At 52.6% G+C, this 15,700-nt stretch overlaps 1 protein-coding gene across 1 annotated transcript; it reads right to left on the reverse strand.

Annotated features, from left to right (window-relative positions):
• Window positions 1-309: 309 nt before the first annotated feature.
• On the reverse strand, window positions 310-14,399 carry HR (HR lysine demethylase and nuclear receptor corepressor). Its single transcript, XM_007950808.2, has 18 exons — window positions 13,788-14,399; window positions 12,256-13,036; window positions 10,795-10,945; window positions 10,529-10,716; window positions 8,922-9,086; window positions 8,039-8,128; window positions 7,745-7,860; window positions 6,118-6,199; window positions 5,522-5,685; window positions 5,167-5,403; window positions 4,795-4,960; window positions 4,524-4,593; window positions 4,181-4,311; window positions 3,902-4,021; window positions 3,692-3,807; window positions 1,229-1,393; window positions 606-734; window positions 310-372 (listed from the first exon to the last, which is right to left on the reverse strand). Exons 1-18 carry the CDS (start codon window positions 14,397-14,399, stop codon window positions 310-312), a joined length of 3,546 nt encoding a protein of 1,181 aa, XP_007948999.1.
• Window positions 14,400-15,700: the final 1,301 nt, after the last annotated feature.

Here is a 15,700-nt window from a genome sequence, read left to right on the forward strand (position 1 = left end):
ATTGCCAGTGAACTGATCTGACTCATAGTGACCCTATAGGACAGTGTAGAACTGCCCCATTGGGTTTCCAAGGCTGTAATCTTTACGGAACCAGACTGCCACATCTTTCTCCTGTGGAGCAGCTGGTGGGTTCCAACCACTGACATTTTGGTTAGTAGTCAAGTGGTTAACCACTATACCACCAGGACTCCCTGTGAGATTGACTAAAACTCCCCAAATCCTGAGCATCTCTCTCTGCTGAAGAAGCGTGCCTGGCTGAGCACCTGTTCTACCTGTTCCCTACCCCTGCCCCAGACACCTGGGATCCCCTTATTTAGCCTCTTGTAATGTTCCCACAGCCACCTTCACTGCTTGGAATACAGCCCAGTCCATCTAGGAGAAAGAGAGAGGACAAGGAAAGTTCTGTCACATTCCTGGGACTGGCCCTATGGTGCAGGGCCCTCACCCTTCCCACTCAAAAAGAATGCCCTTTCTCTGCCCAGCCAGCTGCCTCCTTGGCACAGAGCTTGATCTGCTATGTGCATCTTAACTGGGCCCCTGAAAGGCAGACCCTGGTAGGGGGAGGGCGTGGGCACACACCTGCCTCCTGGCCAGTATCCACTCACCTGGGCATAAAGCAGGCGCTGGTCAGGGGGCAGGCTGGGTCCCTGGTGGCAAAGCTGAGCAGAGAGGGCTGACGTCTCAGGGGACAGGAAGTACTGAGTGACACTGACTGTACTGACCAGGCCCTGTACCTGTGTCAGAGAGAACATGGCATGAGGGTCAGCAAAGACTCAGGATCACAGATTCTCTCCCTGCCATCTGGTCTCTGAAGTCTAATTCCTATAACAACCCCCACTCAGCTCTCAGAGAGCAGAGGCCCTAGATACAGCACCAGGCACATCAAAGGGCCTAGCCAAAACTAGGCTAAGAGGATGCCAGTAATGGCACAGGCAGAGTGGGATCCTAGGACATGAAGCACCTCAGCATGCTGAGGGGGCCAGGATGAGACTCAGACCTCTTAGTCGAGTCCCAGTTTGGCTTGATGGTGACAAGAAGATACTCAGCTTCTTCATTTCTGTTTCTCTACAATGAGGATGTGCATCCCTGCTTCCTCTGCCCAGCTCTCCGAGTATAGAGAAGGGTGAGATATAATGGGGCCAGAGAATGCCATTTAGCTGTAGTGTTTATTCTTGCTGCCTCTGCTATTCTAATCTCTCCACAAGACCCCAGTCCACTGGGAAAGTACCTGGTGGGGAGCCCCTGCGGGCACCAGCACAGCCTCTCCAGGGGCCTGTAGCAGGGTCCAGCAGCTCACACCCCACTCCTCCCGCAGGCGCCGCCGTAGCCCTGCATCAAGGTAGCAGCTGCCTGGGATGCCAGGCTCCAGGGTGCCTGCCCCAGCAGGGCACACCTAAAAGAAGAAAAGCATGAATGAGGAAAGGATGGGAAGGAAGGGCAGGGCTGCTGAAGGACGGACAGCATGGACTTCCCACAGGACAGGGGAGTGGAAAAGAGCTGATGTGTCTCAAGTCTTGAAGGCAGGCAGGGGAGGACATAGAAAGGGGCTGGAATAGCTCAGGGTGGCAGAGCAAGGACTTGGCCAGGAATTTAAGAGGAAAGAATTAAGGGTTCTGAGTCTGAGACGTCTAAAATCCTGCTTTTCTTGGGACTTTAATGGAGTCCTTTCCTGGGTGGTGCATATGGTTAACACAGTTGGTAGCTAAACAAAATGTTGGAGCTTTAAGTCTTCCCAAGGCTGCCTCAGAAGAAAGACCTAGTGATTTCCTTCTAAAAAATCAGTCACTGAAATACTGGTGCACAATTCACTCTGACACAAATGGGGCTGCCATGAGTCAGAATCAACTAAAAGGCAACTGTTTTTATTTGTTTATTTGTGTGTTTATTAGTTTGTGTTTTAGATGTCTGTGTCTCTGACCCTGACCCCTCTGCTCCCTTTCTCAATGGTATCCCTTTCTTCTAAATCCAGGAGGACATCCTGAATAATCCCATCTCATAACTGTCTGCAGCAGGAGTTCTTAGACCGGAGTCCTTGTGAAGTGTCTGAATTGTGTGCTAAACTGTGGGTGAGTAGGTGAGTAGGGAGCTGCATATTACTGGTGAGACAATCCAAAGCATTCATCAGAGTCTTCTAAGATCTTGATCCAACAAAGGCAAAGCCACACAGGAGTTTTGATTCCCAGTGGGTGGACAGGTGTGCCTGTCCGGGCTACAGCCTCTGAAGTAGGTGCAGGTATGAGGGGACTTCACCAGTCCAGCCAGAACTGGGAGCTCCTTAGGCAGGTAGGGACTCGTGGAGGCGAGAGAAGGAAGTGCTCTGTGAACACCTACAGAGCTGAACACTAGCATCATTCTTCAACTAGCCATCAGCCTATACAACTACATACAATGACCTCGGCCATTGCCCCTGGACTTAGGACTACAAGAGTGGGCCATGGGGGAGAAATTGGCTGGACCCTAGTGTAACCCTGGCCAGGTGCCATGATTCCTTTGCACCCTGAGGTTCAAATCCATCCTGAGGCTACAGCAGTGTTCCCCAGGCTCATCCAGTGAGCATGAGTTCTCAGATCTTCTTCATGAGTCATCCTGGGCTGGCCATACAGGACTTCCCAGGACATTAAGACCACAGCCAGTCACACCCAGAATATATTAGGCCATCTGTTTATGAAGGTATGCTTCTGTCTGCTCCCTTCTGCACATTCCAACATCTGTGTATGCATCTATTCATATGTGTGTCTCTAGATAAGTCTGTAGATGTGTGTGCCTGCATGTGGACAGCCATGGTGTGTATGTGTGTATGTGAATATGTATGCCTTAGTAGGGGTGGACACTTGGTAGAAGTCTTTTCCCCAGGACAATCAGGGCTCACCTGGACTTTAGAACTACTAGACCTGCCCTAACCTTATTACTGGCCTCCTACCTCCCTGGCCCTTCTGGAGTTTCCTACCTCCTGCCTCCTCTGCCCACTGCCCATCATTTCCTCCTCCTCTAGCCCCTTATCCTGGTCTGTCTCTACCTCCACCTACCATGCTGCTTCCCTCAAACCCCTTACTTGCTGGCATCCTACAAAGCCCCTCCTCCAGGAAGTCTCTCCTCATACAGTGCAGATGATGGAAAGGGGCAGGATGGCTTCTCTGATGGGCTCCTTTTGCCTTTCTTCTAGTCCAACCCAGTAACCATGAGGGGAGGTGGCCTCCCTGAGGAGGAGCACAGTATAGTGACCTTGGGGCTGGGATGGACATAGGCTCAGATCCCAATTCTACCAAGGAGCCTGTCTTCTCATCTGCAAAATGGGGTTAGCAGTATCTACTTCAGGGGGTGAGCATGACAATGAAATGAGATGATGCACCGAAGGCCCTTGACACAATGCCTAGCATGTGGTGGGCACCAAGAAGTGATGGTATTGCTTCTGTTGCATTATTAGGTCCATATTCTCCTACCTCAACCTCCCTGTTTTTCTCCAAGCTCTGCCACATAGCTGAGTCCCGTTCTACATTTTCTGTACCTGTCTGTGTGAATTGGGTTTATCCAGCTCACCTGAGGAAGTGGGGCAGAGAGTCTGGCTTTGGGTAGCACACATTCATATGAGGCACTTGGGCAGACAAGAAGAGCTTCTCCATTTAGGAGTTCCACCCAAAGAGTAGGGGAGCTGGGCAGGGGAAAGAGGAAGGCTCCCAGGCTCCCTCCTCACCATCTGGAGAAAGCGACGGATGCGTTGGGCGTCCTGTGCTCGGAACACGTGCCACACAGTGCTGACCTGGCTGCCTGGAGACCAGAGTCCCTCCCCATCCTGGCCTGAGAGGTAGTCTGAGGGAGAAAGAAAGCTCCATGTGATCAGGGAGGGCAGAGACATCATGCATCTGTAGTCTGTCCCCACTCTTGTTTCCAGCCAAATACCCACCTCTCTGTACCCGGTGCCAGGCTGGCAGTGGTGCTTCAGCATATACTAGGATACTGACCAGGTCAGTCACCTCCACAGATAGGTTCTTGGTCCCCAGGTGTCCACGGTGTGGGCTCACACCTGTAGGGAAGTGGAGAAAGGATGGTTGGGGAATGAAATAAGAGAAGTGCTCCAGGCCTCAGAGCCTTGCTTGGCACAGACACACATAGACCCAGTGATGAGCATGGGGGTTGGGACCAGGCAAAAGTGAAGTAGGGTAGATAGATGACCAGCACTCACCATAGGCTGCCCAGAGTTGGGGCTCCAGTGGACGCAAGGCAGGGCCCGGCGGGAGGTAGGAAGCCAAGTTGAGTTTCCCATGGTGGGCACAGTATTCTGGGAGTGGGAGGCTGGCAGCTAGGTTCTCCACCCTATGACAGGAGTGGGTCATACCCAGCAGACCCAACCCAGGCACCGGATACCCCCTATCAAAGCACCCCCCACCACTGGGGTAACCCCAGTGCACAAGCAAGGGAGAGCTGAAGATCACAGACAGAGGGGCCACAAAAGAGGTGGAAAAGAGATGGACAAAATAGCAGGCAGGAGCTGGGGAGGCAGGGCTAGCCTTTGGTACTACACACACCTGCTGGTGTCTTCCTCCCCCAGAGCTCTGTGCAGCAGAAGGATAGAGCCCTCTTCTGACTTGGGACGAACTGGGGGAAAAGACACAGTAGTTATCAACCCAGGAAGGAACCTCCCTGCTCCAGAGGACCCTGCCTCAGTGGTAGCAACAAATCAGTTCTGCTTTTGCTCAGGGCCCTGCTCCCAGCCACAGCCAGGGTCACTCTGGGACTTGGCTGCTAACCTAGGGCTCAGGTTTCCAGTTCCCGCTAGCCTATCTCAGGGATACTTACTCTCAGGCCGGGAGAATCCCTCCCAGAATGTTGTGCTGTCCAGACTTGTGGGCTGGGGAGGCCCAAGGGATGTCAGTGCCTGCACCTGTCCTCCAAGTGCCCCAAGAGCTTCCATCCCCCAAAGGTTGCTTCGCAATGTCCTTTGAATCCCTGACACCAACACGGGCTGTGGGGGAGAGTGGGGAAAGTAAGGAGGCAAAGAATGGAGTGTGGGGGCACCATGAAAAGGCTGGGGCATGTTGTAGAGGGAATCAGAACATCAAGGGGCCTAGGCCCTGCTGCTTTCTCTAAGCAACCAGGCCTGCCTGGGCCCAGAAACCAAGGCTCTGACAGGCCAAGGTGCAAGAGGGAGGGGAGAGATGGGAGCCTCACCTGGCCCTGCCTCCAGTGCTCCTGGAAGAGGTGGAAGCCACGCTGTGGCCTGGGCTCCTGAAGGCACAGCAAAGCCCCAGGGGGAGGCAGCCTGGGCCGTACTGGCGAGAGGGGCAGGCCCAGGCCCTTGCGCAGGCCTGGCCCAGTCCTCAGCCCTGGACCCAAGGCTTTCTCCTGGATCTTCCGCTCCACTACCTGTGCAATGATGCTGTCTAGGATGTTGGTGATGCGGTCATCCTGTGGGGAGGGAGGGATTGAGGGATGGGAAGGCTCAGGACTTGCCCAAGCCGGCAGGGAGAGTCGCCCCGACCTCTGGTCCCCAAGCTACCAGTCTTCCCTCCACAGCCTTGCTCACACTGGGCAGGGCTGGAGTCACAGGGGCGAAGGCCATGTGTATCCGTTCATGCCCTAAGCAGAGTTTGACAGCAGTGGAGGCCAGCAGTTCGCAGAGAGAGGGACAAGGCAGGGGCCCTCGGCCTGCACGGTCCTCTGCCGGGGTCTCTGTGGAGTCTGAGATCTCTGTTGGGAAAGAAAATGGCGAAAGGCTTCACGTTTGGCTCCTCTCTTTCCTCCTGTGGATCACTGCCACCATACTTTTCCCGTATCCCCTGGCCAGGCCTGTTCTCTGCACACGGTCATTCACCCATCTCACTCTGCTCTAGATTCACTCCCTCCCACCATGTTTCCTGATGACAGCTTCAGAATCTCTAGAATGGAGGGGCTCAGCACAGAAGATCCAGAAGAAAGCCTTGGGGCCAGAGCTTTGGGCTAGATTTATTTTATACTTTGTTTAGATTAATTTTAGTCTAGAATGATTTGAGAGGACTGATAGAGATTATTGGGGGCAGAGGTGGGTCTTCCTGGGACCTGCCGCTACTGTTCTCCTTCTGCCTCAAACTATGCCCCACCCTCCCTCCTCCACAGTCCAAGGGTGAAAGGGAAGCTACTTACCCTCTTTGATGTCCTTGGTCCTGTTGGTATCCCCGTTGCAGGAAGGATGTGGAGTTGGAGGAGTTTTCTCTGTAGGCTCCTTCTGGTAAACCCATCCACCACCCCCCAAAATCCAACCAGAGATTTTAAAATGACAAATGCAACTACATTCAATTTAACTGACAAGTATTAACCATGGACTCTTGTACTGTCCCAAAAATTATGATTACAAAGAGTACAATGTTATATAATAATGTTAGGAGGAAAAATGTTGCTCAGGGAATTCTAAGCACAGTGTGGTCGAAAATATGTTAAAATAAGGCCATTGCCATAGAGTCAATTCTGACTTATAGTGACCCTATAGGACAGAGTAGAATTGTCCCATAGGGTTTCCAAGGCTGGCTGCCAACCTTTAGGTTAGCTTCAAAGCATTTAACCACTGTGCCACTGTTGTTGTTGTTATGTGCCGTCGAGTCAAACCCGACTCATAGCGACCCCTCCTTGGGTTTCCGAGGCAGTATCACTACGGAAGTAGGATTGCCCAACCTTCCTTCTGGGGAGTGGCTGGTGGGTTTGAACCTCCAGCCGTCTGGTTAGCAGGCAAGTGTCTTAGCCACTATGCTACAAGAGCTCCCGACTAGGACTCCTTTATTCTAAAATAGATGTGAATAAACATATAGACAAATGATTGGAAAGAAATGTGTCAAAACGTTCGTGGCAGTTTTATAGGTCTTGTTATTTTTTTTTCCTTATACTTATCTGAAGGAGCTCTGGTGGTGTAGTGATTAAGGTATTTGGCTGCTAACCAAAGGTCAGTGGTTTGAACCCACTAGTTGCTCCACAGGAAAAAAAAAAAATAAGACAGTCTGCTTCCATAAAGATTTACAGCCTTGGAAACTCACTGGGAATTGCTATGAGTTGGAATCAACTCGATGGCAGTAAGTTTGGTTTGGTTTTATATTTATCTGTATGATGTAAATTTTCCACAGTGGGTGTACAGCACAGCAGGGGAGGGCACACAAAATGCTTTCCATAAACTCTCTCTCAAATGAATGAGTTTTATAATAATAAAAAAAATTACTTCATGATAACTTTCTAAACTGTATATTGAGCACCCACTGCGAGTTTCAGGGAATACTGAGAAGGTCTGGAACACACCAATAAGCAGCTCTGTCATGATGTGGCAAGTGCTAAGGCAGAATACGCACCAAGTGGGATAGGAGCTTTAGGAAGGCCGGGAGAGAGGAAGTGCACTGGATGAGGAGGGAGATGGGCAAATGCTAGAATTCCAGTCTGTGGCTCCTAAGCCCCAGAGAAAGGCAGGGAAGTGACCTGACTTCACCCAGCTTTCAGGTCCCTCTATATCCTCATCAAGACAAAAACACCTAACGGAACAACCAGAACTGAAATAATGAGAATGTTCACACATTATAAAGACTGTAACCAATATCTCTGCACAAATTGTGTAGAAATAGTTACACGGGAACCAAAACTACTGTGTAAACCTTCACTGAAAACAGAATAAAATATTATTTAAATAAAAGAAAAAAGAAAAGCGCCAAGTCAGAAATCTGTAGACACAGTACCCATCCTGAGACCCTCTAGATATGCCTCTGTCACCTGTCTTGTCCATTGCTCGAATTCTTACCTGCTGGCCTGCATCTCCAGGGGCCCACACCCGGGCATCAGCTTGGCAGGGACAGTGCCCCCGAATGTCAAACTTGACCCAGACCTGGTGCATTACAGTGCTCAGTTCTGTCAAAGCTGTGGGGCAGAGAGAAGAGATGGAATTTGGTGCTAAGTGGGGACCAGGAGCTGCCCCTATGCAGTGCTACCTTACCAACCAGGAAGGGATGGGACTGGGATGAAGGACATGCAGACAGGAAGCTGGTCTCCCTCAGGAACTGTGCACTGCACTCCACACCCCTCCAAGATGGCTCACCCTGGCTAGACACAAACTGGGTCAGCATCAGGGAACAGGCACTGTGCCCAGCCTCCTGGGCACACTCCTCTGTGGACTGCTCCTGAGAGCCTGTGGGGTAGGAAGGGACAAGTAGCAGGTCAGGAAATTAAGGTAACCAAGGTGAAGCTTTGGGAAGTAGATCAAGGACATGTTATCTAAATCAGTGGGCTCAAAACCCTGCAAAACATGGACTTTGGGGAAAACTTGGTTTAATAGTGAAATAGGCTTCTTTGCTTGGCGAATGCAGAGCCTTTAAATATGCTAATATCCATTACAAGACTCCAAGGTGGCCATATAGAATAGAGCGTTCTGAAATGAATTTGACCCTGGAACTCTTTTTGGCCATGTCTATTAGAACAGGAACACTGGGAAATTTCAAGCCAGGTGACTGAGTTGAAAGAGGGAGAGAAACTGAGAACTGTGGAAAGAATAGGACAGAATCAGAAAACCTGGCTCTAAATCTTGGCTGCAACATTTATTAGCTGTGTAACCTTGGCTAATCACTTAACCTCTCTGGGCTTTTTGTTTGTTTGCTTTTAATCTGTAAAGCGGAGGTAATAATACCCACCTCACAGCATTGTAAGGTTTAAAAATGTGAAAGTTGAGTAAAGTGGGAGGCTTCTAGAAAGTATTCGACATCTAAGTGTAGGCAGGGACACAGGCTTGGGCCTCTGATCTGGGGGCAGGGAAGGTCTGCTCTAAGGGGTATTAAGCAGCAGTGCCTGAGCCTGGGACTAGGAGCTGGTGGGGAGACCTTCTCAGGGAGGGACAGCGAAGACATGGCCACAAACTTTAGAACAGCACAACTGAGACCTCCATCCCTGCCCCTATCCCACCCCTGGCCCCCCAGCTCCTTTCCTACCTGCTTTCTCCCTGGCCTTCCCAGCTCCTACCATACGACCACAGGCAACACATAAGCGATGGCTGCAGTGGGGGCATCTCCAGTGGGTGTTGAAGAGCCCATGGTGACAATGACTGCAGCTGCATGGGACACCTGGCTCATCCTCGGTAGTGGCTGGACCCTGGCCTGGTAATCACAGGAAAGAACACGGTCAGAAGGTTCAGCAAGTTGGCCCCTTTTGAGGATCCAGGGAGGCATGCAGAGAGGTAGGGAGCAATTTCCACTGAGGGGCCCTCCAAGGAAGAATGAAGACAGGCTCCTCAACAGACACCCCTTCCTTACCCAGTAGACCCTTTTAGGAACCTCACTGTAGCACCATCCTCTCCAGCAAATTCTTTCCAGGGGCTAGTAGAGGCCTATGCTCCCCAAATGCAGCCCCTCCCCCACCCCTCCGTTGGCCCTGAATCTGTACCACTTCCATTCTTCATTCACCTCTCTCCCTCCCAAGCCCTGTGTGCTACCAGAAGTGGAAATGTGTAGTAAGTGTTCAGGTTGGGTTTCCTCCCAGGGACTTTGTATACTAGAGGAGGACACCTTAGGAGGCTACTCCTTCCCTCACCCAGAGGAAAGGATTTTTCAACAACAAAGTTTCAGACTAAGCCCTTGTTGGTTGATGGAAAAGATGTCACTGAACATACATTAGTATATTCATCCAATAAACATCCATCACTTTCTGTGTTCTGTGCTGGGTATTGGAGATTCAGAGCTGATGAGGACTTGGTCCTTGCCTTCCAGAGCTCACAAGCCAATGGTTAGGGCATCAGGTGGTGGTGAGAGAATACAGAAATGCAAGGGAAGGAAGATGGGGCAGGCTCACAAGTGGCCCCAAAGAATGAGTAAGTGTGTCATTCGTCAGGCACAAAGGGAGGGGGAGGCCATTCCAGAAAGAGGGATCAGCAAGTGCCAACACCTAAGGGTATGGACAAGCTTGAGTGATCCGGGAAGGATGATGGTGTGGTGTGCCTGGAATCCAGAGTGCATGTGAGGGGGTGGCAGGAGGACAAGAGGGGCCTGCTGATGAAATCCAAGGGGACTGGCCTTTCTGGGGCAAGAGGGTGCCACCAGACACCCTCTATCCAGGGAAGGACAGAACCAGAGATGTCTTGAAAGGAAGGTAGTCAAGGCTAGCCTAGAGCCAGAGGAATGAACCATTTGAATGCCTGCTGCTTTGCCAGCCTCTAACATCAGCCCCAAGTCTACTAGCCTCCCAGGACCAGCACCTCACCACCCAAGATTCCTTAGCTACTCACACCCCTGCAGTGAGTCCCCTCCCCTAAGTGTTCTTATAGATAATTGGTACTCAGCCTTGTTTTCCCAACAAGGCTAAAAGCTCTTAGAAAGCTGGGCTGGACAAGGTTTTGCACCTTCCCAACATCCCCCACCCAGGCCAGAAACCTCGTAAGACATGTTGACTAAGTGCACAAGTCAGAAACAAAGGCAAAGCAGGGCAGGAGCTCTTCTGAGCTATGAGCAAGAACATGAAATGGCAGCATTGGTGGGGGAAGGGTGGGAGTACCAGAGAAGACCCCCTACTCTGCAGGCCCGAATGCTCTGTGGGTCCTGCTTACCTTCCCGTTGTGCCCAGGCCAGGGCCTCCCGCTCCCTCCGCAGTAGGCGGCATAGTCGGTCCCCTAAACCACTCAGCAGGTGCTTGGCGAGGCCCATGCTGAGCTGGGCCTCCAGGCCAGACCCTCCTCCCTCCTCAGAGCTGGCTGTTGAGTCCTCCTCTGGCTGCTGCTCCCCTTGTAGAGGCAGTCTGGAGACAGGGCAGAGGGAGGTGAGAAGGGAGCCTTGAGGGGAGGATGGTAGGGTCATCCAGGGGCCAAGGGCTCACCTCCGCACATGGTGGGAGTGGCAGGCCAGCCCTCCCACCTCTCCAGCTGCCCGAGCACAGCTTTGGCATTGAGAGACACCTGCCGGGTGAGCTGGACAAGGTATGGCCTGAAGCTGTTCATCCTGGAGGCTGGCCCTGCCATCTTGGGGACCTGGGGGGACAAAGCAACTGGTCAGAAGTCTGGGCTTCTTGGGCTTTTGTCAGCCCAGACCCTGCCATAATCCCCACCCTCTCCATACACAGAGCATGCCCAGCACCTAGCTATAAGCCTAAGAGCCTTGATGCAGAACTAGCAAGAGCAGACCAGGCAACTAGAAAGTTTAAAAAAAAAAAAAACTGAGCAGGGAGCCTGAGAATGCTCTGCCATGGGACTGAAGGGCCTAGGAGATGAGTATGCTAGACCAAAGGTTGGGGGCAGTTAGGGTAATCATCCTGCCATAAGTAGAGGATCCAGCCAGTGTATAGTTTGGATGGCTCTACTTCGGGCTTAGTGATATCATTGGCTTCATGACAGTGTGAGGAGATAATCCCAATGTGAAGAGAGGGTGCCAGAAGGTGAGAAGGCTGGAGAGTTTCAACACAGGCCACGGATGCAGTAACCCAAGAAGGCAAAGGGGCCAACAACTTCCCAGCCCAGGCAGAGAAGTCTGGAGGGTGTGGACAGAGCCACACCAGGTGCAGGGATACTTGGGAAGGCCATTGAGAGTCCTGGTCCAGGCTGAGCAGTGTGAAAGTCTAAGAAATTAAGGTCAACCCAGAAAACTAAGGCCAGCCATGCTGGAACCCTCCATGAAGGGCACACTGTGGCACAGGGGTCCAAGATGTGCCCACAGCCCTAATGCTGGCAGAGTCCAAACCAAAGTTCCAGGATCCAACTGGCCAAGAGAGCAGCCATTCCTGAGGCAGGACAAGGAGTCTTTTAGGAGAGGCAGGAGAAGGAATTCCCCACACAGGGAATTGTGGCCCAAAGCATCCTAAGAGTTAATATTTATTGAGTGTTCACTAAAACGAAGAATTCTTCAAAGACCTAAATTTTATCATTTAATCTTTGCAGCAGTCTTTATAAGGTAGGTGCCATCTTTATCTCCATTGCATAGATGAAGAAGAAACTGAGGCCCAGAGGGGTGAAGTAACTTGCTCAAGGTCAGGCAGCTACCAGTCGACAAATCCAGGAACCAGGCAATCTGACTCCAGAGTTCATGCTTTTAATCATGTCATTATACTGCCACCAACACACCATGGCTTAGGAGGAGGCATATGAAGGTAGAAACCACTTGCTAGAATGCTACTGGCTGGTAGATGCTGAGGAACCCTCAGATAGCCATCAAAATCCAGGGAATCCTGACAACTGGACATAATCACTCATAAAAGACCTACTGGCTCCCATACCCCTTCAAAACCCCAGCACTGGCTGCCCCTTCCCAAGTAGGACCCCTTGCAGCCCCTCACCTGCCCTCTTACCTCTCTGGTCATCATGCTGTTCTGCCTCCGCCTTGTTCCCTATTGATGAATTCAGCATCTCTTGCCAGCCTCTTGCCCTCTGCCCTGCACTGCCTGGGAAAGGCCCAGGTGGGCGCTTGGGAGGTGGGCTGCTCACTGCTTCCTGGACTTCAGGACTGCCTGCCCTCTTGAGGGCCCGGAGCTGGCCAACTGGGCTCTCTTCATCCCCAGAGCAGCCACCTGGGCACCCAAACTGCTCAGAGTGTCGTGTGAGCCATGTCTTCTTCAGCTTAGTGTGGTGGCTGGGTGGGCAGGCCCTGGGACCAGGGAGCTTGTTGACTTCATCACTGGATTCACTTGCCCCACTGGCACTCCCTTCTAGGCCTTGGCACTTCCCACAAGGGCCCCCATCTTTCTCAGGTGGGTGGGATGAACAACAGCCCACCTGGGTGGTAGGAGGCCCGGTAGAGGGGCACTTTGATGTGGCTGTTGGTTCTAGCTGGTACCCAAGGCTCCCACTTTCTGGTGCAGCCCAGACATTTCCAAGAGTGTGAACCAGGCCTGGGGGACAAGTTGGCCAACGGGCCCGGGGATCAATGTCTGAATGCCCCAGGAAAAGTGGGCAGAGATTCTGATGCTTGCTAGTTCCTGTCTCTCCATCTCTCTGGTGGAGCGAAGGACATTCTACCTCCCCAGCTCTCTGGAGGTGCCCACTAGGGGCTAAGCCCAACAACCCAGCTTCCGCAGATGCCAATGGCTCGTTTGCCAGCCTGAGAATGCTTGGATCCTTGTGATAAAAACCCTAAAGGGAGGAAAAAAGTTTAAGCTAGTGCTGGTTTTGGTTCCCAGCACTTATAAGGATGGGCAGAACTATAACACAACAGGTGGGCCACCTGTATAGCCTTAAGAGTGTGAAAGTACAGACGAATTCACATACTGACTGATCAACGGCACCTCTTTGGGACCCTTGCGTGCCTTGCCCGCTGTCCTGGTTACCCCCATATCCTCTCCCAGGAATTCTCAGACTCCTTATAATCCAGCCGCCAAAGAATTAAAGCCTGGCACAGCCAAAGGGCCTCTAGGATTTATTCTGATTGTGTGACACCCTGAACCATACTAGTTTTTCAATATTAAAAAATTTCACCCTTAGAAGTAGGGGTCACCTATGGGAGAGGTCCCCTAGACACAGGTCATTAAGTTGCCTGCACACCCCCAGGGGTCTTGCATGCCCCCAGCACAAGGCCACACATTCTAAGGTCCCATTCCCAGGGCCTTGCCCTGGAGGAACAAGGGTGAGTCAATTCCTAAAATGAGTGGGAGAGGCCTAATGAGGTGGAGTTGCTCAGAGTAGGAATTGCTTGGGCTTGATTTTGGGCCCTGCGACAGTTCTGAACTGACAGGCTCCATCTGACCAGGCCTCTACTTGGGTGCTGCCTTATCTTTTCATGAGAATAGAAGAATTGAGTGGTACAGTCCTGACAGGGCTACTCCAGGGCCACTGAGCGCCCTTGTATGGCTTGAGCCCCAGGTAACTGCTCTGTTCTAGCACTCACCTTGCTGCCTAGACTGAAGGCAGAGGGCATTTTGGGTTGGCCCGCTGAGTATACCCAAGGGTATGGGGCCAGGGACCAGTCACATGGACGCTCTGGGGGCAGACCAGACACTAGGTAAGGTGGCAAGCAGGTGGGCATCCAGAAGGGAGTTCGCTCCAGGATCTTGGTCTCCAGAAGAAAGGGGCAGTGCAAGGGCCGGAAGGCCATAGGGTCACTCTTGGGATGGCCAACACTATGCTCAGGAATCAGGGAGCCATAGCGAGGTGGGCACGCCGGCCCACAGAATGCCAGAGGATGGGCAAGCATTGCTTCCTTCCAACGCAGCCCCTCCTTGCTGCCCAGACAGCTGGCCTTCCTCTCCCCATTCCGAGGGCCCTCGCCCTCCACCAGTGGGAGTGCGTCCTTGGGACCCTGAGGGAAACCAGGGGGAAGCCAGGAGTCCGAGGTGCTCAGGACACCCCTCCAGAAGGGAGCAGGCTCTTCCAGGCACAGCGCCCCATGGCGCAGGCCATCCTGTGGTGGAGTACTCAGCTCCTGTCCCATGATGCCGTTCTCAGAAGCTGTCTTCTGCCAAGCTGGGGTGTCCTTCAGGAAGCCAGGTGTACTTTCCATCACTCTCCTGCCCTCATGGGGCTCTCCCAGAGGGGTCCCTGGAGCATAACCACCAAAGCATGAGCTCCTTAGTACCTTGGGCACATGCCCCTAGCACTCTAACCCCTAGCACAGAGTGGGCACTACCCTGGCAGTACCAAGGCAGCTCAAACCAGTACAGCAAGTGCCAATCCACAGGTGGGCACCATGCTGCGTGCCTACATGTGGCTCAAAGGGTTCTGCCTAGGTAGGATGCTCCAGTGCTTCCTAGAGTAGGAAGGTCACTTCTTCCCCCAAATTCCTTGGACTTATCCCCACTTGGGACTGAGCTCCTCAACAGTCTGCCGATTCTAGGAAAATATATCCTGACCTCATAGAGCCAGGAACCTGGTCTCAAACCATGAGAAGAAACAGGGAGCAAGGACCCAAAGGGTGAGCTTAGTGGAAAGGCATTGCTCTGAAAAAGAGGGCTGGATCTTGGCTCTGACTCAGTTATAAGGTGTGTGACTTTGAGCAAGTCATGTCACTCTTCTAGGTTCTAGTGTCCCCTTATATAAATGGGACTTAGAAATTGGCAGTGGGTTCTTCCCACATAGCATTCTGTGGTTCTGGGGATGCAGCTTGCCCCCGCCCCAGTCCCACTCAGGCTTCCCTATAGGGGTGGGAAGCGCAGGCCAGGTAGTTTGGAGTCACTGGGGAGGGCTGCCAGCCAGTGTTGGCTGACGCTTGTTCCTACACCTGGGAAGCACCCCTAGTCTGCCTCTTCCAAGCGCTCAATGATTTCTTGGCATCTGAAGCAGAAGTCCAGGACAACTGCTAGGGGCTGAGATCTCCAACCCTGCCCCCAAGAGAAGGAGTGAGCCAGCCCAGGAGAGGGGGATTAAGAGGCCTCAGCTGAAATGGGTCAAGCTGCCCTAGCCCAGGCGGCAGTGCCAGGGCCGCCAGCCGCCACTGTTAACTGCAGCCTGGCCGAGAGGAGGGAAGGAGGCGGGGAAAGCGGGTTGGGCCCCAGAGAAAGGCAAGAGAGGGAAAATTGAACGCGCGTGCAAGGGACCAGGATGACAGGTGGCACCATAGAGGCAGCGCTCTCACAGCGCAGCCCCTCGGCCAGGACGGCGAAGTCCGAAGCCCAAGGATAGAGGCCAGGGAGCCGTGGCAGAAGGCGCCTGGTTTTTCTGGGGCCACCGCTCTGACGCAGTTCAGCCCCATCGGGCATCCTAACTTTCAGATGTGTGGCCCAGCCCAAAGGGGGACAGGGAACTCACTCCCTGTGCGCAGCGCGGGCTCAACTCTCAGAAATCGCTTCTACGAGTGTCCCCAGA

This window comes from Orycteropus afer, unplaced genomic scaffold, assembly GCF_000298275.1.
Source record: "Orycteropus afer afer isolate SDZICR_OR568_19922 unplaced genomic scaffold, OryAfe1.0 scaffold00289, whole genome shotgun sequence".
Taxonomy (NCBI): domain Eukaryota; kingdom Metazoa; phylum Chordata; class Mammalia; order Tubulidentata; family Orycteropodidae; genus Orycteropus; species Orycteropus afer.

Excerpts from the sequence above, each read along its gene's own strand:
- HR (XM_007950808.2), bottom strand. The coding sequence starts at position 14,399 with ATGGAAAGTACACCTGGCTTCCTGAAGGACACCCCAGCTTGGCAGAAG. Across the intron at positions 10,946-12,255 it reads ACAGCATGATGACCAGAGAG|GTCCCCAAGATGGCAGGGCC; the intron begins GTAAGAGGGCAG and ends TTGTCCCCCCAG. Across the intron at positions 735-1,228 it reads CCGCAGGGGCTCCCCACCAG|GTACAGGGCCTGGTCAGTAC; the intron begins GTACTTTCCCAG and ends TCTCTGACACAG.